The sequence below is a fragment of the Aethalodelphis obliquidens genome, unplaced genomic scaffold (assembly GCF_003676395.1).
Source record: "Aethalodelphis obliquidens isolate GAN/ISIS:26980383/991018 unplaced genomic scaffold, ASM367639v1 scaffold3, whole genome shotgun sequence".
NCBI classification, from domain to species: Eukaryota; Metazoa; Chordata; class Mammalia; order Artiodactyla; family Delphinidae; genus Aethalodelphis; species Aethalodelphis obliquidens.
Window position 1 is genome coordinate 33811788 of NW_020837947.1, and position 26479 is coordinate 33838266.

Genomic DNA, 26479 nt, shown 5'->3' on the forward strand with positions numbered 1-26479 from the left:
CAAGGGAATAAGATCTGGTGCCAGGTGCTGGCAATCCTGTCGTGACTGTGTTTTTGCGTTTCACCTGGTGAACCTCACTGCCGCCGATTTTCCTTCAGCAGCCAGACCTACATCTGTGCCAGATGCTACTGACTCCTTTCTTCATGGGACTGATTTAAAATATAAAACACTGTAGAAGCTACATAACCTTTCAACCCTTGGAAACCAGAATTACTGCATCTGTTCATCCTCTTAGAGAGCTGTATGTTTTCACCCTGATAGTTTGACTGTTCATATTTGATGCTTGGCTTTTTAACCTAATTATCAGTTTATAGGCAAGTAAGACATTATAAATAATGACCTTTATATTTGGTTGAAAATTTCCTGGATTATAATCAGAGTTTAGAATTACTCTCCTAGAAGTGTGACTTGATGAAGCTATTGGAGCGGTGGCCTTCACAAACCTTTAACAAAATAGGGAAAGTCCTGTTACTGATCTTCATTAGGTGACTGGCTGAGCTTGTGGGAATCAGCATGACGCATCGCACAGAGCCAGAGGCCAGAAGGAGGAAAACCACAAGGAGGCTGGGAAACTGCACAGAACCCAGAAGCATGGGTGGGGTGGGGCAGGAACCAACCAGTACTGACTTGAAGGGAAGACTGAGTTGGGAGGCAGAGCTTACATGCTGGAGGTGAGAGGCAGCAGCTGAGGAAGCCGCCAAAGTCTGCCTTCTGCAGAAGCTGGAAGTTAGGAACAGGTCAGAGGTCAAAATCAGACAGGATTTTGAGATCAGAGCAGGCACAACAAACAAGAAACGCTTGAACTGTTCAAATAAAGCCCGCCTTCACAGGAAGTCCCTGATCTTGTGACTGCTACTAGACTGCCGCCAGCTGGAAGCTGAGACAAGTACAGCTTGGTAGCTTGTCGCACCTGGAGGGCCTTGACCTGGGGGGAGGGTACAGCAAAAGACAGGGCCTGTGCTCCAGGACACTGATTCAGACAGGCCACTGGACCAACTGGTCAGGTGCTTTTCTTATAGGGAAAGAAAGTAGGGGGTGATTCATCTCTTAGTCACTTTAAATTTTAGTGTTTCTTAAGCTGTCTTAACTTAGTTCAAAATCTACAAATTGAAAGACAAAGGAAAAGACAAGGAAAGATGAGAAAAGAAGACTGGGCTCAATTTGATTGCAGAAACAGTTGGAGGAATGGGTTATTGGGGAACAGAAGCATAGGTGATTTTTAAAACTGGAATTTGAAGTTTTGAGTACTTGCCTTTTTCTAATGATCTGTCTGCTCCCTGCAAAACCCCACAATAAAGCTGATTATCACAGTCTAGTCTTACATAGAACATACAGAAGTTTTATACCGACACTGAAATTACTGCATCAGTTTTTTTCTGAGAATGACTCAGGAGAGTTCCATTTCACATCTCTCCTCTTCTGAGTTTCCAGCATTTATCCTGCAGCATTTACATAGTCACACAACTTGTACTGTGATTTTGTGCATTTTATTTCCAGACAAGGTGCAAAGTTTCAGAAGACAGGAACTATACCTTTAGCTGTGATGTGAAAGAAAATGTACCAGGCTTTGGAGTCAGATAATCTGGGTTCTACGAATCAAGTTGTGTGGCCTTAGCCAACTCACCAGTCAACAGTGTTACCTAAACTGTACCTCACCTCCAGTTAGATGAGTGGTTTTCGAGGATGTGGGGCAAGGTGAAGTCAGAGCATTCAACACTTAAGTTCCTTATCTCTGCTTCAGCTACTGTGTCTGCCCTCTCATTTATTTCTTTTCTTGGGCTTCTACATAGGATTTTTAAATTTTTAAAAAGTTTCCTTGCTATTAAAAGTTTTGTTGATATGGTGATGTCTAACATCACTTCCAAACATGGAGTTTCATTTTATTTTAATTTATCTGCCAGACATATCTTTAGTGTCTTTCTTTGGACCTAGTAAGTGTCTAGTAAATATTTGTTAGGGGAGAAAAATGAATGCTGTGACTCAGTCATGCAATGTTCAGATGTTCATAACAATTTCCATGTGAAAAGTTTTGTGTAGCCTGTGGCGAACGACATTTTTGACTTTTGAGGAGAACTCCTTTCATGTCAGCTTGAAATTTTTCTTGAACTTGATCTCTGACTTAGGGAACTAAGAAGGAAACCTGATGTGCACGTGCTTTGTGCAGAGAATGAGCTGCTTTTAAGAGAATAATCCAGCCGCTATCTGATCAACCATGTAGGATTGATTCTGTGGAAATGAAGAAAGCTTCCTTTTTCAGTTTGAGTCACACATATGAAGGCTTTGATAAGATTAAAATAATCCAAGGAAGCAATTTCAAGACACACAGCTAGAAACAGGAGCTAAGAAACATCCATGTCTCACATGACACAGTCACCTAATGGAAGAATCAGGTTTTAAGGACCTTCTACAGGTAATGTCAGGATATACAGATAAATATGAACAGCTCTGGCTGAGCTAGAAACACTGCTGGCTAAGTTAGAAATCCTATGATGTGTATCTTTCAAAATGTCTCTTGCTGCTTTATATTCTTCTTTTAAAGAGCTGGTTAGGCTGTCACTTGAAGGTTGTACTTCTGTATGATTCTTGTCACTTTGGGCGCTCTGTCTTTTACCAAGCATGTGGACCCATTCCCGAGTTTCTGTGAGTGTTAGTTGCCAGTGGCTCACAACTCCCCTCTGCTCTTCAGAATCATTTCTGGTTTAAAAGCATTCACATTTCCCAGGGCTTTATGTGCTCACCTTCCAACTCTGTCAGCTTACAGCCAATAACTAACTGCCATGAAGGTATAAAAGCCAGCTTCCTCATTTCAAGGTGAGGTCGGCTCTGGGGCAGTTCACGCTCCTGAGCTTCCCCTTGGGATCAGTCTGAAGTTAGACTCCAGCTGAGACCACAGTCTTATCTGTCTTATCCTGCTTCCCTCTCTCCTTTTCTCCTGCGAGCACTCCCTTCAATCATGTGCATCCGAATCCTTCTCTCAGGCTTTGCTTCTAGGGAACCTAACCCAAAGCAGTGATGCATTGAAGAGCATTGATCCTGTCATCTTCTCTCTTCCATCCTCAGTCTCCAGCATATCTGGAACACCACGCTCACAAGTGTTTTGAAGAGTGGGCAAAGTAAGACATTTGACCTTCCATTGGCCAAGTCCTCACTGTGAAATATGGATAATTGAAGTCACAAGCAGTCTAGCACAATTTTAACCTTACTTTGAATCTGAATTCTTAGCTCACTAAAAGAATTAGGAAGTTGGAAGAATTGGGGAGCAGAATTATGACCATGTCAAAGTGGAATGAATTTACCATCTTAACCTGCCATCAGAAACTGTCAAAACATCATATCAAATACAAAAGGTCCCCACTGATGGAAGTGTACAAAAATACTCAATTAACATAATTATGTTGCACACCTACCCTCTGCCACATTGAAAAAAATAAGATGTGGCTCATGCTTTCAAGGAATTGTGAATAGTGAGAGAGCCTGACAGATGAGCTAATAATTGTGATAGAATGTGCCAAGACAGAAAAAAGAATGCTGTACAAAATGACACTTGCGATCAGCTGGTGGAAAGACCAGAAACCTTATCTAGAATAGGGACCAGTACGAGCAAAGTTAATGGAATGTTCAGGAAAAGCTATGTAGAGAAATTAGGCTAAAAGGTATGTTGATGCAGGGTTATAGGAGGACTGTAAGACTCAGGATTAAACTTAATTTTGAGAGCAGGAGCCAGCTATCAATAGTTCTTTAGGGTTTCATTTTCTCCTCTGCTTTAAAAAATTATTAAAACAATTTTATAACATGAAATGTTTTGAAACTATATCCTTACAGAATTATTATTATTTTTGCTTATTTCGTTCCTCTTATCAAATGCTTACATAAATATTTTCCATAATTGTAGTAATTGTAATTTCTTATTATTTGTACTTACTGTTGTATCATGAGCTTGTCCCACATTATATGTTTTCATTTTAGGTGGCTAAATACTGTTATTTAATTTACATTCTCATTTTCATTTTCTCTGAAAGTTTTGTAAGATATTAAACAGGCCAATAGTAGGAAAACCACACATGAATGCTGGAGATAGATAGAGTTGAGTGGGACTTGGAATCAGAAACTTCAATAAGGGAAGCCCTGCCAGATAGACCAGGGAAGAGGTGATACCAGCCTCTGTGTCTTCATCCTCATCTGTAAAGGAAGATACAAATACCTCCTCCCAGCCTTATAGGTGCTTGTGAAAGTTGATTGAAATAATATATCAAAAGAACTTGGCATTTAAGAAGCTCTTAAGTAATCATTCATTCAACAGAGGAAGTTGTGAAAAAAATTTTTAGAAGGTCACTTTGGCTTTTAGGCGCACAATTTCCTGAAAGATTCATTGAACTCTTTGAAGGCAGGCGCTGTCTTAACTCATTTTCATGTACTAACTATACCATTTGACTTACATTTTTGCCCAACGTACATATTTCTTCAATGAATGAACTAATGAACAGCCAGACAATAATCACCTATTTGCTAGAGGGACAAACAATTCTGTCTATTGGGAAGCATGCTAGTAGAGTCTGCTTCTAAGAAAAATGATGTATACGCTGTTCCAAGATACGATGAATAAGTGAAAATACTTCAGTCTTCACATGGTGATGTTAGGTATTTTCTTCTCTTGCTAGTGAAAGTGTGTGTTAGCTGTGTACATTAATGGGGCCAGACTAGTGATTGTTGTAAATTATGAGACAAGTGGTGAGGTCCCTCAAGAATCCAGACTTCTCTGGGCACTGTGAAATATGTCAAGTCTGGAAAAGAAGTGAATTGTCTTTTTCCTTTGTGGCACTGAACTCAGTTATAATTTTTTGTTTAACATCTGTCTCCCCTTCTGGACTGTAGGCTCCATGAGAGCGGGGCTTGGGTCACCCTTGAGTCTGCCCTCAGCCGCTTTCACAGCAGGTGCTCAAAAATATTAAATGAATTAACAAATACAAACTGAATGAATGAAATGGGGAGATGGTTAGAATGTTGGGTAAGTCACAATTTCAGTGTGAAGATGTGTTCTGTTTATTGCAAGGGGAAGGGAAATAATATGAAATGATTAATAACTTCCTCATCTACCACTGAATCCCTGTTCCATTTTAAAAATAATTTGAAAAAGGTTTGCATGAGACACTATGCAAAAAATGCTAGTAATATTTTGCAAAATTATGTAATCTTGCCAAAGTGTGTTGTATGTTGCATGCCAGTAATTTTTTACTCCATAATTTTGATACTTATATCTATATATTAAGTTCCTGCTATGTGCAAAGCACTTCCAGATGTATATTCAATGATCTAAATATGTATTCAGTGATCTTCAAAACAAACCTAAAGAGCAGGATTTATCCCATTTTAAAGTTGAGAAAATTGGGTCTCAACGAAGCAGAGTAACTTGCCCAGAGTACACAGCAATTTTTCCTGCTGCCCTTTTGATCTGTAAAACGGTGTCGTACCTGGTTCTTTGGCTATTCTAATAACAGTAAAACAAACCTGTAAACTCTTTCTAAGATATTTACAGAGAGATCTCATAAAAATACAAGCTAGACATAATATGATTTTCATCATTATAATACAAAACCACATATGTAGATAAAATTTTCATGGACCATAAACTTTTGCAGAACTGTTGATATACTGTCAACTGCTTTATCAAATTTGTCCCCAAAATGCTCCTTGTCAATTTCTAGTTGCTATCTATTAATGGATTATAGGCTTTAGATGTATCATACTTAGTAACTCATTTATTCCATGCATGAGGTTTAAAATAATATATATATATATATTTTTCACTTTACAAAGAACTTAAGTCTTTTGTGCAATTTGAAAATGTCCAAATAAACATGTTCCTTGCCCTCTAGTTCTCATACTGAAAAATCACAATTAAAAATAACCTTTTGGGTAAATACTTCCCCTGTCTATCTAAACTTAGAATAGGACTAAACCAAGACTTTTGCTTTCCTTGGCTTCTTCCATAATAACCTACTATCATGGTTTGTTGGGGATTTTTTTCCATCCACAATTTCTTAGCATGTTTTGCCAGCTTTTACTCCTTTTTTGGTGTTTCTTGGGGCTTGGATAGGGGCCCTCTTCTCCTCTCACTTGGATTTGCTATACAAGACTTTACCATAGCTGCAGTCATGTTCTGTTTTAGGATGACTTTCAAACCTGTATCTCTTAGATATCTCTTCCGAGTTACAGCCCTGTAGCTGTAATATCTCTTTCTCACTGGCACATAGACTCAAGAAGTTCAAAACTAATCTGATCTTTCCCCCCCTACAACTTGCCCCTATTCCTGTGTTCTTTATCTCAGTTTATATCACTACCATCCACTGAGTAGTTCAAATACTTGGGAATTATGGTTGACTCTTTTCTCTTCCTAACATCCCCTATCCAACCAATCATCAAACATTATTAATCCACTACCTACATTTCTTAAATCTGTCTCTTTTTCTTCCCCATGGCCACTGCTACTAATTCGGTCAAAGCCACTTTCATGTCTTGTGTGCACCGCTGTAGTATCACCATAGCTGGTCCTTCCGGTCTGCCATTGCCTTCTTCCTACTGCCTCTTCACATTCTAACCAGAAAGAACATTTAAAAATGAAAATCTGTTTATGACACTTGTTTAAAATACTCGTTGTGGTTTCCAAATGCTCTTAAAATAAAGCTTATAATCTTTAGTGTGAGGGCTTCCCTGGTGGCGCAGTGGTTGAGAGTCCACCTGCCGATGCAGGGGACATGGGTTCGTGCCCCGGTCCAGGAAGATCCCACATGCCGCGGAGCGGCTGGTCCCGTGAGCCATGGCCACTGAGCCTGCGCGTCCGGAGCCTGTGCTCCGCAACGGGAGAGGCCATAACAGTGAGAGGCCCGCGTACCGCAAAAAAAAAAAAAAACAACAAAAACAAACTCTTAAGTGTGGCCTACAAAGCCCTGCATTATCTGGTTGTAACCTAGCTCTCAAGTGTGGCCTTGTGTCAGTTCCCACTAGTTAGCCACACTAAGCTGTCTAATTGCTTGTTGCAAGAAGGCCTTTGAACCTGTCTGAAATGCTTACCCACCCTGCTACCTTTGTTTTTAACCCCTACTCAGGGCTTGGATCTGGGCCCTCTTCCTTGTACTCTTGCTACAAGATTTTAGTATGGCTGCAGTCACTATACTACAGTATACTAATATTCTATAGTAGGATGCTCACAAACCTGTTTCTCTCATCTCTGACCTCTCTGCATAGTTACAGCCCTAGGACTGCAGTATCTATTCATTCAGCATCTTTGTCTCACTGGCACGCACCCTTGAGGCCTCAGTATAATTATCCTTTTCTTATTCCCCAAACTAGTTTGGAATCTTCTCATAATACCCTATCTTTTATGTCAGAAGATTTATCACGATTAGCTGTATACTGTCTCTTTTCCCCTTTAAGCTAAAAAGATAGGTTCTAACTCTTACGGGCTGATACATCCCCAGCATCTATCCAGCACCTGGCATGTAAAAGTATTCAAGTATTTGTTGAACAAATAAAGACTCTATACTTCTTGGCTTGGATAAAATAAATTTGTCTATGATCTCCTATATTTTGAAATTTTAAAAGTGATGTACTATTTGATAGTATGATTTGCATGTACACTTTGAAAGAGGTTTTTTTCCCCAGAGAAATTATATCATTTGAAAGACTAAAGCATATGCTATAATGTACTCCTTTAACAGTTATTTCTCTTCTTTGAAACAATAATTTTTATTCTGGGTAGCTATTTAAAATAACCAATTTCAAATATAAATCTTGCCCCTCTTTAGTCATTCAAATTCTTAAGAAATGTATATTATGTGCCTTATAGTAACTATCCTTTTTACTAAGAAAAGATCATCTTTCTCCTTTATAATTTGACTGGGGAAGCAAAGTCATATATAATCAGAACTACTTTGCCCACAGTAGAGAACAAGCTTAATTAATTGAACAGTTATTGAACCTCAGCCATATGAAAGTCTCTTTAGCAACATATGGATTGATAGGGATGGAGATCAGGTCAAAGAACATCCATCCTGAGTAAGACAGTCCTTGCCTTTAAGGAGCTCACAGTGTAATGGGGGAAATATATGTATATTTAATGAAGTATGAAACAAGGAATAATCCAGACCTTTTTTTTAAAAGACTGTGAGATTCTAATTTTAAAAAGATTTTTTTCAAAAAAAGATCATGAGATTTTCATATATGAAGTGGTAATTTGTTACCAGAGCAAGTGGTGGAAGCGTCATGGAAAAGATGGATTTGAGATAGACATTGAAGGGACAAAGGAGATTGGACTTGCAACAAAGGAATAGAGCAGGACCGCAGCTGGAGATGCAAAGAGTTTGGAACATGTGATGAAGCAAGAGGAATTAGGGTATATACTCCTTTCATTATATTAAGGGCTTTGTGAAAATAAGCTTGATGTATATGAATGATTCTCATACCTTTTCCAAATATAGCCCTTCAGCTCTTGAGAAACAGCTATTATGACTGCATTGTGTTATCTTACCTGATTTAAAGGAAGGACCATTTTGGTACATGTACACATAGAATAATAAAGTTTTGAAGCACATCACAGGCCCTTCTCTAGCTACTGTGTGTATGAGTATGTGCAGAATGCGGAGAGGTTCTGTTAGCAATAAAAACAAATAACTAAACAGTGGGAATGAAGAGAAGCAGACCTGTGACAAGCACTGTCAAAGGTGGCAAATTGTCAACTTTGTCTTCTCTGTTCCCTGCCACTCAGCACCATCACTTTGATTTCTTTCCTTTGGGATTCTTTTGATTACCTACCACGTTTATCTGGAAAAATATTCTCTAAAACACATTAGAAAGCATACAGATTTTAATAGGCTGAATAATGGCCACCTAAAACTATCAGGTGCTGATCTCTGGAACCTATAAATGTGACCTCATAAGGGAAAAGAATATCTGCAGATATAATTAAGGATCTTGACAAGAGGATTATCCTGTATTAACTGGATGGGCCCTAATCCAATCATGTGTATATTATAAGAAAGAGGCAAAAGAAAACTTGACACCCAGAGGAGAAGACAACATGACCACAGAGACAGAGGTTGGAGTGATGTGATGCTAACAGCTGCCAAAGCTGGAAGAGCCAAGGATGGTCTTCTCCCTTAGAGCCTTTGGAGGGAGCATAAACAGGCCAATACTTTGATTTTGGCCCAGTTATACTGTTTTTGGACCTCTGATCCCCAGAACTGTAAGGGAATAAATGGCTGTTGTCTTAAGCCACCAAGTTTGTGGTAAATTTGTTACAGAGACAGTTGGAAACGAATATGTATCTTAGGTGTAGCTGTTTAGTCGGCATTTTATCTTTTTTGAGCAAGGATATAACCAGTGTTTTCTAAACTACAAACCATTGATTTTCATCTTTATTTAAATGTGTTTATGTAGTCTTTCTCTATAAGATAAGACAATTTAGCAAAGATTTATAAGAATATCTTGTCTCCTTTGAGGTTCAGCGTAGATAACTTTGATATTACAAAAGTTGGAGAAAACAATCTGTCTGAATCAGAGACTTTGGAATAAGAATTTATAGAAACTAATGAAGAAAAACAAAACTTGGCCTCATAGGGAAAGAATGTCTTATGCAAATCTTTGTTGTTAGCCAAGTTCACATACCCAGAATACAGAACTCTGTTTCAGTGTTTGTTGGGGATTTGGAAATAGCTTGAGATAATCTAATTTAAAAGATTATTATTATTCCTTTAGCTTTGTAGAATTTATTCCATATATGTCAGAGATATGCTTGTTGTACTGCAAAATAAACTAGTACTGTATGGCCTTCCTTTAAAAGGTAAATATTGCTGTTACATTTTATTCTTTCATATTCATTTTATTGGTACATGCTAATGAACTGCAAAAATGTAGTGGTAATACTACAAAGTCTACTGGTAAATTCTGGGAATTATCATAGATCAGTTCAAATGTAGTTCTAATTTTATGTACTACAAAACTAGTAAATTATTAATTTATAATAATGGTTGGTTCCTGCTACTGAATTTATATTTATTATAAATGCAAACATATAATAGTAACCATTAATATTTTCTTTTCCCTTAAAAAATGTACTGGGTAGACAAGAGAATTCATAAGATTGTGGTTTGCTGATGCCATAGCAACACAGTCTTATATTGAGAGCATCATCTGTTACATTGCAAGTAGTTGTGGTCATGTGCTTAGAATCGACTTTCATTTGCTAAAGTACATGGTGACATGATAGGATATGATTTATCCAGATGTTTACACAGCTGTAACGAAGAAATATTTTAGTGTGCTCATATGGCTTGAAATGTTATATATTTAAAGGATTGAGTTACTGTTATGACTTGGAATATTTAAGTAGCTTGAACTTCATGAGTAGGTTCAATGCCTGTTTTGAAAACAAAAATATGGATGGACAGAGACTAAAATCTCTGAATTATCTGATTGCCCTAGAGATGTCCTCTGATTGCAAAAATAAGAGATTTAAATGGTTCTATTTTAAAATATACTACTTGAGAAGTGATTGTTTCTTTGTTTTTATCATATTTTTGAAAAGAATACTTCCCAGAAGAGTTTTAATAGTAAACCATAGCAAAATATAGAACGTTCAAACACGCTGGAGGCAAATTCAAGTGCTGGAAATAATATGAATGGTAGTGTATTACTTAGAGTTCTCCAGAGAGATGGAGCCAATAAGAAGTTAGTAGGGAAGGGCTACAGAACAGATGAATGGGTCTGAGGTTGTCTGGTCCTCTCTAAAGAGGGGTACTGGTTTCAATATACACGTTTAAGTCATACAGATGCCCAAGTGAGTGGTAACCACTGATCTCTGATAGAAGCTCCCTGCCTTCCTCTCAGTTCTTAATTGGAACACTAGTATAGCTGGGCACCCTCTCTGTTCCTGTCCAGAGGTGGGTCTCTTCACTTAGCTATGCAGAACAGTAAAATATGTTTATTCTTACCATGGTGTGCTGCGTAAAATTGCTTGTAAATTCTCTGATAAATTCTAGTAGTTTTCAGAGATCAGTTAAAATGTAATTCTAGCTTCATACCCTATTAAAATAGCACTTTTTTAAACTTGATACTAAATTTATACATTTATTGTATTGCAAACATAATAGGGAATCATTAATCTTGTCTTTTTCTTTAAAAATGCTACTGGAAAGCAAGAGGATTTGTAAGATCATAGTTTGCTGATCCATTTTAAAAGCCAACTGGCTTCCCAGATCCGAGGAAATGGAGCAAATCAGGCCCATCCCTTCCCACCCATGTACCCACCCCATTTTGTTCCACCAGATTAAATGGTTCAAACTGTAAGCAACATGGTTATTCAAGGTCTTGTCCTGAAGGAAGACTGTAATGGTGAAGAAGGGATAAATAGGGGAATTATAGCTGACTTAAGTATACTTAGTTCCTTTACCATCAGTGAGAAGCATGCTTCTATACTTAGACCTTCCACAAGAGGTTTTCTTTAAGGACACCTCTCCTGCCTTCCCCATTCTTTCCTTCTTAAAGCTACCCTGAGAGTCTTCAGACTCTCACTCCTTCTTTTAGAAACCATCAGGTGTGTCCTCAGAAGAATGTGTCACACTTGGCATCCTTCTTTCCTGCTACAAAATGAAGCCCTCAGTCATTAGCCAGATGTTCTATTTCTTCAGGCCTATGAGGCAGGTTAGAGGATGTTGAGAAGGTAAATTCAGGTGGATTATGATATGACTGCAGGAACCTAATTCCAGTGCAGTTTCCTTTCCAGCAAGAGTTGTGTCATGGTTGGTTCCTTTTATGAAATCCCCTGTGATAAAAGGATACCTTGCAAAGAGAAGAATATTTTTTTCTTTGAACACAGCACAGTTGAAACCCAGGATTGAATTTGTCTCCTATCAGCATGTCTTGGGGCTCATCATTTAGAATAATCAGACCTACTCATTCCCACTATCCATTGGTAGCAGGTAAACATGTCCATGACTGAGCAAAAAGTTTGCGCTACCTGGGAACTGCCTGTTCACAAGCGAATTCACACTCCTTGTCAAGGCTCATTCATTTTGCTACCAGAGAGGGATGGGGCCAGCTGTCTTGTGTCGATTTGGATTCAATTCCTTTTGATTCTGTGTCCACTTCTAATGAAAGAGTAGAGGGTGGAATTTTGCCAGTTCACCCCTTATAAATGCAGCTTGGAAATCACAGGTGCAACATGGCTGTGCAGGTGAGAGTGGAGAGCTTGTGTGAGGCACACACACACACATGCACACACACTACTGCTCTTGTTTTCTGCAGACTCAAGACTAAGCTTTTGGAGAAATCTCACAGATCTAATATGATATGGAAGAGAGATGGGGAGCAAACCGAGTGAACGTTATCTAGAGGAAATGAAAGGAAAAGAAGTTGAAAGAAGGAAATGAAAGAGTTAAAACAGACACTAATCTTTATTCTTGCAAAACTGAAGGAATTATTATGCTGCAAAAACCAATAAGAAAAACAGAGTAGAGCCTATGATTTTACCTGATTTTTTTGCTTGTAATTTCACCTTGTTCTTTGTCAAGGCAATTAGAAATCAATCTTCAGTTAAGAATCTTGGAATAATTGTTAGTATGCACATGATGTTATTATTAGTAATTTATTGACTATCTTTAATGATCACAGTTCCTCAAGTTATACTTCGTTGTTCAGATTTTAATCTTTGCTTTACCTCTGTTGCCCTTTTCCTGGCTTCTGTTGATCCCACTATTGAGTTCACTACAGGTAAGAGAAGTTCAGTATTCTTAAAGAAGAACAGTGTATTGAGGATGGGATTTTATGAAGTAAGTGTCTTATCTCTGTGTCAGAGCATGTTGGTTTACGTAGTGATCTCCCAGTACTTAAGGTTAGACGGGATCTATCACATCATCTACCAAGCGTGTATAAACTTTGTAGAAGAGCACAATTTTCCTTTGAAACGTTTGGCTTTCTATATCCCCAAAATATAAAAACGTATTAGGTTGGGGGGACTGGAAAAGAAATATGCTTATAAAATCTAAGGCTCAGAGAAGCCCATGAAAAAGAGCAAGTTCACATTGAGGTTAATGGAAGAATTGTGGTTCAGCATTGTCCAAGAAGAGCAGATCTGCCAGCGAGTACTGAGGACCGGGAACCCAGCTGTGGGATCTGGTCATACTGGGGGACAGTGCCTCAGAGATCTCTTCAGAATAAATGACATTTTTCTTTTTCCCCATAAGCTAGGAGTCCTTGACAGTAGCAGGACTCCTTTGGAGTGAGGTGCTTAGAAACCAGCTTTAAGGAATTCAAAACAGAAAGTGGAAGAAGTATGTGAGCAGTGAATTCAGTGAGCTTGGAGGTAATTGAAAAAGCAGATATACTAAAGGTCAAAGAAAAATGAGGCCACTTGTTTGAGGGCTCTGAGAATTAGCTCTTAAGGGAAGAAGAGTAAGGGACCAACAGTTGGGATGACAAACAGGCAAAAAGACAAAACAAACAAAACAAAAAACCCACCGTGGTTTAAAAATTAGTCACAGTGGAGTATAAAACGAGGATAAAGGAGAAGAGGATATTTCTCAGGGTATGGGAGAGCTGAAGCCACCACTGATGGGCATTCTTCTTCTGGGAATGAATTTATACCAAATACATACCTTTTAAAATAATAGGCAAAAAGCTTAGGTAGCCTATTTGCATTTACACTGTAAAACTCTGTCTCCCAAACAGTGTCGTGCAGATTATTGGTGGTTAAATCTCTAACTCATGTGAGGGATTTGGAGATCAAGTATTTCCTGAATCCCTACTATTTGCTAGAGAGAGAGAGAGATGCTGGTGTATGCCCTCAAAGAAGAAAAGATATGGAAAACACACATAGGAAACAAACCTTGATGAATTTTCTTTAAGATTATCTCATTTACTCCTTAGAATATGTATGAAAGAGTATTATTGCCCCATTTCATAAAAGAAACTGATATTCAAAGAAGATGTCTAATTTCCTCCGAGTTCATATAATCAGTGAATGTTAACCTTGCGCCTCCCAAAACTCCACCCTACCTCTATTAGGCTGTGATTTACAGTACAGGTAAGAAACAGAATCTATAAGGGCATAGGAATTCAGAAGAGGGTGAGATTGAAGAACAGAGGAAGCCTTCATTGAGGAGATAGAAATTTTCTATTGAAGGGGTCCTGTTTAGACAAGGGGAGGGCTTTGAGTGTAAAAATAAGGCTTATTATCTAGAAGTGTACAAAATGTAATTGATTAAAGTATCTTGGATTTAAGTGTTTGCTAGATATTTTGAGAAGTAGAAATTGTGAAATATAGCCAGGGCTTAGATAACTTTAGACCATCAAGAACCATTTAAAAATGTGGCTCCTAACTGTTCACTCACAGCCAAAAGATATTTTAGGATTAAAACCAATCTCAAGTTCTAAAACATATATTAATAATTTAGACTTTATACTAAATTATCTTAGAAAAGCTGGAACTCAAATAAAATCACTTTTTAATCTGGCTCCTCTGTACAATATTAAGGCAGGCTATAATTTAGTAAATAAACACCTGTGAAAATTGCACTGCAACCTCTATTAATATGATTTAAACCATGTTGCATGCTCTCCTGAGATACGCCAGATTAATGAATTTTCCAAGGCTTGGTGGAAAATGACCTGCTGAAAATGAAAGTGGGATTCATAACTAAAAGCAGCCCCAAAGCAGCTAATCTTAACCCCATTTTACAAATAACGAAAATGGAAATAGGTTAAAGGTAGGTCATATTTATTTTAGATTACATCACATCCTTATCACATCCACATTTGAGCACTAATAAAGGTTTTCTTTGGTCTCTGTTTCTTTCTCTATTATTTCAAATTATATTACATTCAAGTGTGTGTGTGTGTGTGTGCGCGCACGTGCACGTGCGTGTGTGTGTTTCCTGTTTGTGCTCTAAATGACATATTGGGATGACTGGCCCAGATCTGGCATTCTGAGTTCTGTGCCAACAAAAATGTCAAGTGCATTTGCCTTTTAATTAAATGCAGTGCCTGGATTTTAATATTCCAGATTTTTCCCTGAAGAAGAGACTTTCCTGATCTTGTAGTTTATAGGAGAAAAAAATATCACTGACATTATCATGAAGCTTTCTTCCCCCAACAACACCAGATATCTACATTATCACTTTATAAACATTTCACTTTAAGGTTCAGGTTTAGTTGTTCTGTAGCCTACTTTTATAAACACTGTGTGTGTATATGTGATCCAGCGTTGTTTGTTTCGATTTATTTCTCAGTAATCTTCAGCTCAATCTACTTTATTCTTAATAGGCCACTACTACTTGGATGTCCTACACATAATAATTAGTATGTGGAAAGTGTAGTTCCTTATCATTTACACTTTCCTTTCCACTTCCTGTACCTTTGGCATAAATGTTGCCCAGCTCATTATTCCCCAGGGTCATAGCATTATATTATTGGTCTTCTTATTTTTTTACTTCCCCAAGTTAATTTTAATTCACTCTACTGTTATTCGTTGATCACCTGTATTACTTGAGGTTTAAAAAAATAACATTTTTTTTAAATCAGGTAGATAGCTCTATAATCTCTGAACCCCCTTTAATACCTAGTACAGAGAAAAGGTATTCAAAACATTTTGCTACTGATATGGTACACTCTTCCTTTTGTCAGTAAAAAGCCACACTATCTACCTCCAGGTTTTGTTCAGAGAGATCGTCCCTCACCTTTGAATCTAAAGAGGTCACCATGGTCTTCTGCCTCATCCCCTATTTTAATTCTCAGTGTAGAACTTCTCACTATCAGATGATGCTTATTTACTTGCGTCTCATCTGCTTCACAGCACAGGGATGTAAACTGCATGAGCGCAGAGATATTCTCTGTCTTGTTCAGTGGTGAATCTTCAGAGCTTAGAACTGTGCCAGGTACATGCCAGGGACGACAGTTAATTCATTTATTAATGAAAGGAAGGAAAACCATGCCTTCTTCATGGATTTAAGATTCCATTCATCCATCTATCTACTCATGACTGATCTTTCTAGAAAGGATTTGGTTTGACTGCCAATTTATTTGTACTTTTGTCTCTCCAACTTTACTCCTTTCTTACGTTTAGGTAGTGATTGAAGTTGATACCTCTCTGATCTCTTTCTCTCACTCTCTCGCTCTCTCTTTGAGTTCGTAGTGGCAAAAAATATTCCTAAAATAGGTGGCTAATCACATTTCTCCCAAGTGAAAGTGCTAAATAGGAGTCAGGAAGCATGAACTGTATTTTTAATTGTGTCAATAACTAATACTGTGACCATGAAAAAGCCATTCACCTCTTCTGAGTTTTTTCCTTATCTAAAAAGCAGAGTTGGACTTTGATGTTGAATAATTCTAAGAAATGTTTTAGGATGTCAGCAAACCAGATACAGTTCTATGCCCCTATTCAGGACCCCTGGTTGATCCTCTTTTTAGTACTTGGCGTATTCTGCTAATAAGTACAATTAAAGTACTTATCATTTTGCTTCTAGATTATATACTCTCTAAAGGAAGAGCATTTGTTCATCTTTCTGGTTTTTAGCCTAATACAGTCTTTTGTATCCCTGAGGTATTCGACAAATATGGGATGTGATAAAGAGTAATGTTAATAACTCTGTATTTTTAGAAATTAGACTTCTCTCCATTTGATGCTGTTTATTTGAACACGTATTAGCTATGGTTCAAAAATCTAGATTTGGTAAAAGAGTTTCATCCGAATTTAATTATGTTTTATTTAATTATTACACTTACTGAGACCTTATGTACCAAGTATTGTCCTAAGGACTTTATGTATTTTAGCACATGTCATCTTTCCATCGACCTAGAACCTAGGTATTTTTATCATTTCTATTTTACTGATAAGAAAACTTAGGAATGCCGTGGTTAAATAACTTACTCAAGATTACCCAGCTAGTGAGTGGCAGAGCGGGGACTGAAACCCAGATCAATTGTTTTGTTATAACAAAAATATAGAGCTGGTACTTTCGAGGGGTGCAGAGATGGTCCGAGCCCTATGTCACCTCATGGTTACTGGCAGAAGCTGATGAAAGTTCTCTTTTTTAGATGAAAGCATGATCAATTTAGGTCTGCAGGATTCTCACAGACTAACATAAAGCAGTTAACTCACAACCAAAGGTCCCCAAGCATTCATGAAAGTAATTCACTGTGAGGGATGTAGCAGAAAAAACAGATCTTAATTCCCAGAGGACTGCAGGGATTAGGATTGTCAAGTACAGAATACAAAAGAGCTAAAGGCTGTGTACAAAATATTTAAAGAAACAAAAGTGCAAATCATAAAGATTAGCAAGATACTATCAAGAGTTACTAAACAAAGAACCAGTTGCAAAGAACCAAATGGAACTTTTAGGAAGAGAAGCACAATTGTTCGAATTGAAAAATAAGCCTTTTGCTGTGGCTGGACTACTTTGACAGCAGCTTTAACAGAAGTGAAGGGATCATTTATCAGCTGGACTTTAATCTGAAGAAGTTACCCGTAGCAAAACATAAAGACCAGTCAAGATATTTCAGAGGAAAAGGACTAGGCATGTAAACATGCCCATCATATATTATAACATACTATGGAGCTAAAACAGTGTTACGTCAGTACAGAATATTGCCTCTTGGGAAATAATGGAAAATCTGGAAACTGAATTCCTCCGTTTATATAATTTGGATATAGGACAGAAGTGGTTTTGTAGATCATTGAATCAATTGAAAACTTGTCCACAGATAACTGGATATTTATGTCAGGTGGAGGGGCCTGAAATACCTTCCTACTGTATATTATACTCAGAGAGCAATTCCAGATAGAGCCAGGGTTAAATATGAAATATACAGTTTTAAAACTTTTAGAGAAAAAAGAAGAGATTGTTTTTAAGAATTCAAATAAATGATTAATATATTTGACTTCACTAAAATTAAGGACTGCTATTCATCAAGATACTATGTTTAAAGTGAAAGAAATGTCACCCACTAGAAGGTATTTGCAACACATAACTGACAAAGGATTAGTGTTCACACATAAAGTATTACTATAAACAGATAAGAAAAAGATGAAACCCAAATGGAAAAAATGGATTAAAGTTGTACACCAAGCATTTCAGAAAAGTACGTATAAATATTTCAAACAAGTATCTCAAAGATGATTTTAGTAATCAAATGCATATTAGATATCATTTTCTAGCACTAAATTGGCAAAAATTCCAAAAGTCTGATAATACAAAGTTTTAAGATGTAATTTAAACAGAGCTTACATACACTGCTGTGGGTATGTTACATCAGTAACCATTCGGCATTATCTTGTAAGGTGGAATATTTGCAATCATAATAATAGTTGCAGTCAAAATCTGCTGGATGCAATCCAAGGGAGCACAGTTTGCCAAACCCTGGAATAGATCGAGGAGTATTTCAGTATTTGGGGAATGGCTGATGCTTTTAACTGATTCAGGTTGTAAGATACCCTAAAGCAGTGGTCCCCAACCTTTGTGGCACCAGGGACTGGTTTCGTGGAATACAATTTTTCCACGGACGGGGTGGGGTGAGGTGAGGGGTTGGTTTAAGAGGTAATGCAAGCAAAGGGGAGCAGCAGTTGAAGCTTCACTCCCTCGCCCGCAGATCACCTCCTGCTGGGCGGCCCGGGTGGGTTGGGGGCCCCTGCCCTAAAGTAATTGTCAGTAGATGAGATTGAAAAGGTTGATTAGAGCCTCATATTGAAAGGCCTTATATGCCATACCAAGAACATTTGCCATTCCTCTTGAATGGAAAGCAGTTAAAGGAGTCATTTAATGACATTTACATCTTAGAAAACTCATTTTGGTGGCAATATAGAGGATAAATCTGAGGAGGCCTACATGGGAAGCAGAAAGGCTTAGTGAAAAAGCAGGATGACTGGGTCTTGATCTGAGGCAGTGAGAAGATGGAATGGAGAATTAAGGACAGATTTCAGAGGTAACTTGGTAGACAGACTCCACTGTGTTTAAGAAGTAAGAGAACACAGTAAGTCTCTACTTTACCCAATTAAATAAATTGAAATGGGAAGCTTAATGGAGAATCCATATGTAAAATTAAATATTTGCCCTTTGTTAAATTACTGTGAAATAAAAAATAATATTTTACATGGTTTTTGACTTTTAAGTACATTCCTGAAATGTGATACCTATTTCTTTTGCTTTTTCAAAAAGTATTTCTATTATTCAGGATTTTATATAACATTTTGAACTATGGTTTTAAAAACAAATTCAGAGAATCTAAGACTACAAAAAGTTGCCTTAAGCAGTGTGAAATTAAGTTTAAATATTTGTAATATTAATCTATACTTTAATTTCATAGTTGTTTAAAGCCTCCATAGACTTCTGCACTGTTATTTTCCACATCAGAAATTTTCAGATAATACCCATATCTTTATTAAACAAGAACAAAAATTATATTCTAGTTAATTATTTAAAGAAAATGTGTGACATATAGCTGTTTTCCCTTTTCACCAATATAAAACTCTGACAGCCCCTGTGTTTTATTCAATAATCTAAGACAAGTTTCATAAGATCATATGACATGATGAAGCAAGTGACTTCAAAGAATCACTGAGTTAAATAATGCATGTTTCAAGATGCCCTTAAGGCTTAGACATCCACTGTGGCAGACTATTTAATTAATAACATGCACTTTACAAAACTCATCATTATATATTTATACAATAGACTGCTAAGATTTTTTTAAAACTTTTTCAGTAATGTCAGTTCTCCTATTCGTAATTTTTAATTTTTATATGATAGGCCGAAAGGGCTAACATCTAGGCCATCTCTACCCAGGGCAGCAGCATCTACTTCTGCTTTCCACTACAAGTGTTTCAGTTTATAAAAAATATTTCCCGTCATTATGTCACGTACTATTTCTAAAAGCTGTATAACATAGGCACTGTTATTATTTTTACTTTTTGATGAGATATTAACTCTAAGAGATGCTAACTTGCTATTGCCACACAGCAAGTAAGAGAAGGAACTAAGAATTAAAATAGAGTCTTGCTGATATCAAATCTCCTGTACTTCGCATGATGCTGGAATTTCCCTGCACTTGGGTTTGGTGGTTGATGTGGCAGACGGTAGAAAAGGTTAGCCTTGTGAAGGAATGACTAGCAGAAGGGGTCGAAATTTATAGAGACAATTTAGAAATGTATGTACCAAGTTCGTCTTATGCCAACACCCAGAAAAACAAGATATATGTCTGGTCAAATATATCCTTGTGGTTTTTTTAAAAGACAACTGATTTTCTTTATGCCATTACAATCAACCATAGGCAGGTTTAGTTTTATTCTTTCATTTATGCAACCAATACTTTGTACTGTTGCTCCTTTCCAGGTCCTACTGGAAATACAATGGTAAGCAAAATAAACATGGCCCCTGCTTTAATGAACTTTATTTTAACAGTTGTGGGAAGCCGTTGGAAGGTTCTAATTAGTGGAGTGACATGGTACAGTCTTAGAAAGACTATGTGCTGCAATGTTGGTTTTGATGTGGATTAGGCTTAGAGAATGCAGTCAGGGAGATAAGACCGGTGGCAGCTGTAATTTGGGTGAAGGATGATGTTGACCGGAGTTAAGGCAGTAGCAGTGGGGATGGAAAAAGTAGAGACAGGAGATATTTAGGAAGTAGTAGTACTTTGCAACTATTGTATGAGGAAAAAAAAGTCAAGTGATCATACATGCCAGTTTGCCCAGGACAATTCTAGTTTTTGCCTTTTGTCCTGTCATAATTATTAAGAGTATCCCCCTTTACTTTCAAAAGCATTCCAGTTTGGATGACAAATTATATGTTAATCCTAGAGATAAGGAGAGGAGGATTCAAGAATGATGCTCAGGTTTCTGGCTTTGAACACTGTAGAAGGTTGTGTCATTTTCTGAAAGGTGACACACTAGGGGAAGAACCAGTTTAAGGGTAAGATTATGAGTTCAGATTTGGATATAGTGTGTTGAAGGTGACTTTCCTACATTGAGGTGCAGACATATAACAAGAATCAGATGACTATATGGGTCAGCAGTTCAGGTTGGAGGCCTTAGTTAGAGATATGTGAATACGGTATCTCTCTCTCTCTCTCTCAAAAATATCTTATTGTATGTACCCTTCTTCTTGCAGTGATGTGAGATGATAAAATGCCTACCTGATGAGATGAAGTGAGGTAAATGACATTAGCATTGTGTCCTAGTGTTAGGCTACTACTATTGACCTTCTAACGATGTATCAGAAGTAGGATCATCTGCTTCAGGTGATCCTGAATCATGGAGCCATGACGAAGTTGATGGTTGGATGTCAGGAGCAGATGACGTGATGGTTGGGGATCCTGGGTGGGAAGGATTGGGATGGTGCAAGATTTCATCATGCTACTCAGAACAGTATGCAAGTTAAAACTTATGAAGTGTTTATTTCTGGAATTTTCCATTTAATATTTTTGGACCACAGTTTACCACAGGCAACTGGAACTATGGAAGGTGAAACTGGTTAAGGGGGGACTACTGTGTATTGATTTGAGAGTGACCAGCATGGATGGCAACTGAACTGACAGAAGTGGATGAAATTATCAAGCCAGAAAGTACGGAAAACTGTGTCAAGAGGTTCAAGTTTTCGCTGAGGAACTCAAAGCAGCACCCAGTTTTAAGGGAAACAAGGGAGGGACTCACTCACAAAGGAGATCTGGAAAGGAAAAGCTAAAGTCATAGGAAAACTGGGAGATGGCCAAGTAATGGAAGCCCTAGGAAAGGAGTGTTTCAAAGAGAGAGTGGATAGCAATGTCAGATGCTATCAAGAGGTTGCATGAAATAAGAAAATCTGTACATTGAACTCAGTAACCAGTAAGTCATTAGAGATGGTGGTGATGGTGGGGTGGTGGCATTGGGAGACATAAGCCTGATTCTAGGATTTTAAGTAATGATTGGAAAGTGAGTGTGAACAATTTTTCAGAATTATAACTGAAGAGGAAAGAAAGCATTAGTGAAATACCTGGAGAATATGTAGAATTTGCAGGACAGTGGTGTCTCTAAAGCCGCTGTGAGATCACCTAATATATTGTACTTAGAGGCTTCTATCTCTAATATCCATCATGAAGATGGATTGCATTTGTATGATTGCAGCTATTATGTAATTTTAATTTTTAATTAAATTTATGTATTTTTAGGTATTTGTATATTTTTTACCTAAACGTTTTAGGTAAATTCTTTTTAAGTAGTGGGAGCAAGGACACAATTTATAAAGTTGCTTTAACTATTTTTGCCAAAAAAATGCATCTCATAAATTTGCTCCATAAAAATAAAATACTGCCTTAGTTTTTTTCCCACTGTCCAAAAAATTATGCTGCTCTAGGCTTCACAACACTGGGAACTCTTTGAATATTCTTTGGCAGATAAAAAAGGTAAAGATTTATGGCAAAGGAAAGCATTTCTGAAAAAGGTGCTCCACATTGCCTTTGTGTACGTGCATAAATTATAAACGGGGCTCAGGGGTGCAGTCACTATAATAGCTTTTTGCTCTCTTTGAAGAAAATAGAAAATGCTCACTTAGGGGCTACTGCTTGTGTTTCCATTAATGAATCTTCTAAGGTTGAATGATTTTTAATAGGATATTTATGTTCCTTGGTTTAGCAGGGCAAGAAGTGGGAGAAATACATGTGATTAAGGTATCTAATGTAATAAATTTATACAGACATTTAATAAGAATGCTGTTAGTAATAGTAATAATAAGTCATAGCTAAAGACTTTGAGGAGGATTCACAATCAGGGGAAAACAACCACCAAATCACATGTTCCTGGAGAATTTGATTAGCCTTCAATGCCCAAGATTTATAATGATTTGAAGCATTGACGAACAACTCTTTTGCACCAGAGTTGTAATCATGACAAACAAGCAGTCTTACCCAACTCAAATGAATGAACTTGGTGTTTTTTTCTTTCTTAACCACTTGGTAAATATTAATTGAAGTCCATTGTTTTACAAGTACATATATTCTATGACTTTAAAGTAGTAACACTGTTTTACATAATAGATTATAAATGTTTCAGTACTTTGCACCCTGAATACACCTGCAAGGTTATCAGTATCCTTGGTCAGAAATTTACTTTTAGATTTGGCTTTTCTTTTCTGGAAATATGTTTAGATTAATTTATAAGCAAATCTATATTTAAGTAATGAGACTTTTAAAAAATTCTTCATCTTCTGTATTTGAAATTGTTTAGCCATCACCTACATGTCACTTTTGTTATATAATAATTAATCACAGTATTAAGGCTGGATGTTCGTATTTCGTGATGATAGTCCATTTTGCACCTGTGTATATTGTGAGGGTTGTCTGCTTCTGGTGGAGCTTAGCAGTTCTGAAGATTCTTATGAAATATAACATACACTACTTACAGCATAATATCTTTGTAAAGTTATTCCATAATAGCATGTGTTTAATTGAATTAAAATGTTATATTAAAAATATATTTACTGGGCTTCCCTGGTGGCACAGTGGTTGAGAGTCCGCCTGCCGATGCAGGGGACACGGGTTCGTGCCAGTCCAGGAAGATTCCACGTGCCGCGGAGCGGATGGGCCCGTGAGCCATGGCTGCTGAGCATGCGCGTCCGGAGCCTGTGCTCCGCAACGGGAAAGGCCACAGCAGTGAGAGGCCCGCGTACTGCAAAAAAAATATACATATATATATATTTACCTCACTGAACAAGAAATAATCTTACAAAGACTTTCAGAAAGTTTAATTCTGTGAGTTAACTCAGAAAATCACAAATGGATCATTATCATTACCCTTTGAAAGCCACGTGTAGCACAGAAACTTATGATCCTAAGCTTTAAATAGTGAATAATGATTCGTTGCATGCCCTGAAGTTTTTTCTAGAGATTTCTACATCAAACATTGTCTCCCTATTTCAAGCAGTAACTGTGTCAAACCAATCCAATTTGAGAATTACAAACAATAAATATATTCTTTTTAGCTTTATATCCAACTTTGAAATATACTGCCCCTGTTTTTATTGAATATATATGTATACATACATAAATACACACATACATTTATACATACACACACACTGATATACGTATGTATTTCTAAAGTTGCTCTTGGGAAAGAAGAGATCTCCATTATATTTAATGCAAGTTTTGATGAATTGAAACATAATATGTAGTTTGAAATGTGGTAAGCATTGAACTACCTCTGTTTGAGATTGGAAATTCCCTGAAGCCTGGATATAATGGAAAGTGTCAAGTCAGAAAGGAAAACTCCCTTGCTTACCAGAAGAAATAAACTGAAGGCTTGTTTTTCTTTCTTGAGAATAATGGGAACCAAATACTGGTCCATGGGGATTTTATCCTATCCAATTGAAATAGATACATTAAGACAGTTATAGTGAATTATTTTCCAAAGTTAACTGTGTTCTCTCTAACACTTTTCTTCAAACTATGTTTCCTACTGGTTTACCTTTAAAGCACCATTTTATGAAATGACACTGATATTAGATATATTAGTTCTTTTTAATTTCCTACTTGGAAAAATTAAAAGTTAACGACCTTGTGTCCATCCCCTTTGGGAGGAAACTGTGGCTGGTTGGAAAACTGAAGTGGATATTTAAATGTGCAGAACTGGAGGTGAAAGCAGAGGTTTGGGGGTAAAGAAGCCAAGAGAGAGACGCTAAAGAAGAAAGGATTGGAATGTAGAAAAATGGGTAATTTTAAAGGGGAATTATCAAATTATCCATTGGGAAGGTCTGAGGTTGGATTTAGGGATCCTTTTGTTTGTTCATTCAGCCATCATCTCTTGACACTGATGGCTGCTTTAAGAGTTTCCCAAATGTGCCTAATTCTAAGAATCACCTGTCCTCCGTCACACAGATTCTTAGCAAGAGGGGCCATGGATCTGGAAACACTGAGAAATGCTGCTTTAGAAGATAGAAGATATGTTAGATTTTTGTCTCTGTTCTTGAGCAATTTCTAATCTGTCCTATATCTCTAAGCCTCAGGTTTTTTAATCTGTAAAATGTAGATAATAATGCTTTCCTTGCCAGTTTTCAAGGCAAATGAGGTAAAGGAAGATGTCTTCCAAGGGTTACTGGAGATTGTAAATTGAGTAGGATTTATAATATTAATTGTGTATGTATGTGGAGGATGGTGGTGGCTTTGAGAAAGAAAGAAAGTGAGGCGATTATAAAGAATTAAAAAAAAAAATTCATCTTCTCAGAGTTCTGTTTCCCAAGTTTATTACCTGGCTTTTATTTGTTAAGAGAATGTGAAATATTACTTAATGAATCTGTTTTCCTTTGCTTATTCTTGTCTTCCTCCAAACTGTTTATTTCAAATCTTTTTTACCACATCATAAACTCACACCTCCAGCACTTAGACTAGGCATTTATTTAACCTAACCCTTTGTGTCCAAGACAAATGCCGTTGACACTGCTTTAAAGGCCCAAGCACGACACCTTGCATTTTAGTGGAGAAGTGATTATTGAATGAAGTGATAAAAGAATGAATCTCTAAATTTGACCCTGTCTCTTTCCACTGTACTATTTGCTAAAACTCCTGTGTTCTTACTTTTAAGGATACTTGGAGAAAAACTGTTCCCTTTGATAGTTATTTCTAAGTTTTTATTTTTTTATGTTAACAAAATCTCCCTTCAAAAGTTTCTCTTTACCATAAGTCTCTCATGCTCGAGTTTAGCATGCTACTGTATTTATATTTTCAGATTATCTTTATTCAAATAAAATAAGTTGTCTTTTTGTGGTAAGCTTTAGCTGGGAATAATTTTCCTTTCTGTGATAATTAGCTGCTTTCAGTAACTTATATTTTTGATTCATTTAGCAGCAGCAACAGAAGAACCAGAAGTGATTCCAGACCCAGCCAAGCAGACAGACAGAGTGGTGAAAATAGCAGGAATTAGTGCTGGGATTTTGGTGTTCGTCCTTCTGCTTCTAGTTGTCATATTAATTGTAAAAAAGAGGTAAGACCTGATTTTGTTCTGTCCCACCCACTTACCATATGTCACTGTCACTAGTTTTGAAGCACTTTATTGTTTCCCTGAGTGCTTTTAAATTAGAACACACAACAAGAATTGAATTTTAACAATGTTGCCAGCATCTGGGTCTGTTTCTTATGCTTTGTAAATAAATTCTTATTGGTTATTTGCAGTTTAATTTTGGATATAAAATATACTTTTTGTCAGTTTAACCTTGAAATTAGTGTATGAATTTAAATTCCTCAAACACTTGAGTTATTAACATATCTTATGTTTTGAAGCATTATGTATTGCGAATGGCAAAATAAGAGTTTATTATGATATTTGGGTTATGGTCTATGAATTATTTTGTACTCTTACTCTGTTTTTCTAAATGTTGGCTACAAATAAGATAAGAAGAATATGGGCATTATTTTACAAAATTGTATATTAATATTCACTGACTAAATATTTCAGCACTTTAATATGAAGAGTCAA

The 26479-nt window shown here is 36.9% G+C and overlaps 1 protein-coding gene across 2 annotated transcripts in view; it reads left to right on the forward strand.

Moving 5' to 3' along the window:
- Positions 1-26479, forward strand: part of PTPRK (protein tyrosine phosphatase receptor type K) — a 569502-nt gene that overhangs the window by 500609 nt on the left and 42414 nt on the right. Inside the window, exon 14 of one of the 2 annotated variants that reach the window (XM_027086803.1) lies at positions 25849-25987. In XM_027086803.1, coding sequence (XP_026942604.1) covers positions 25849-25987 — 139 coding nt within the window. The remainder of the gene's footprint in view (positions 1-25848; positions 25988-26479) is intronic. The other variant, XM_027086811.1, reaches the window with a different exon arrangement.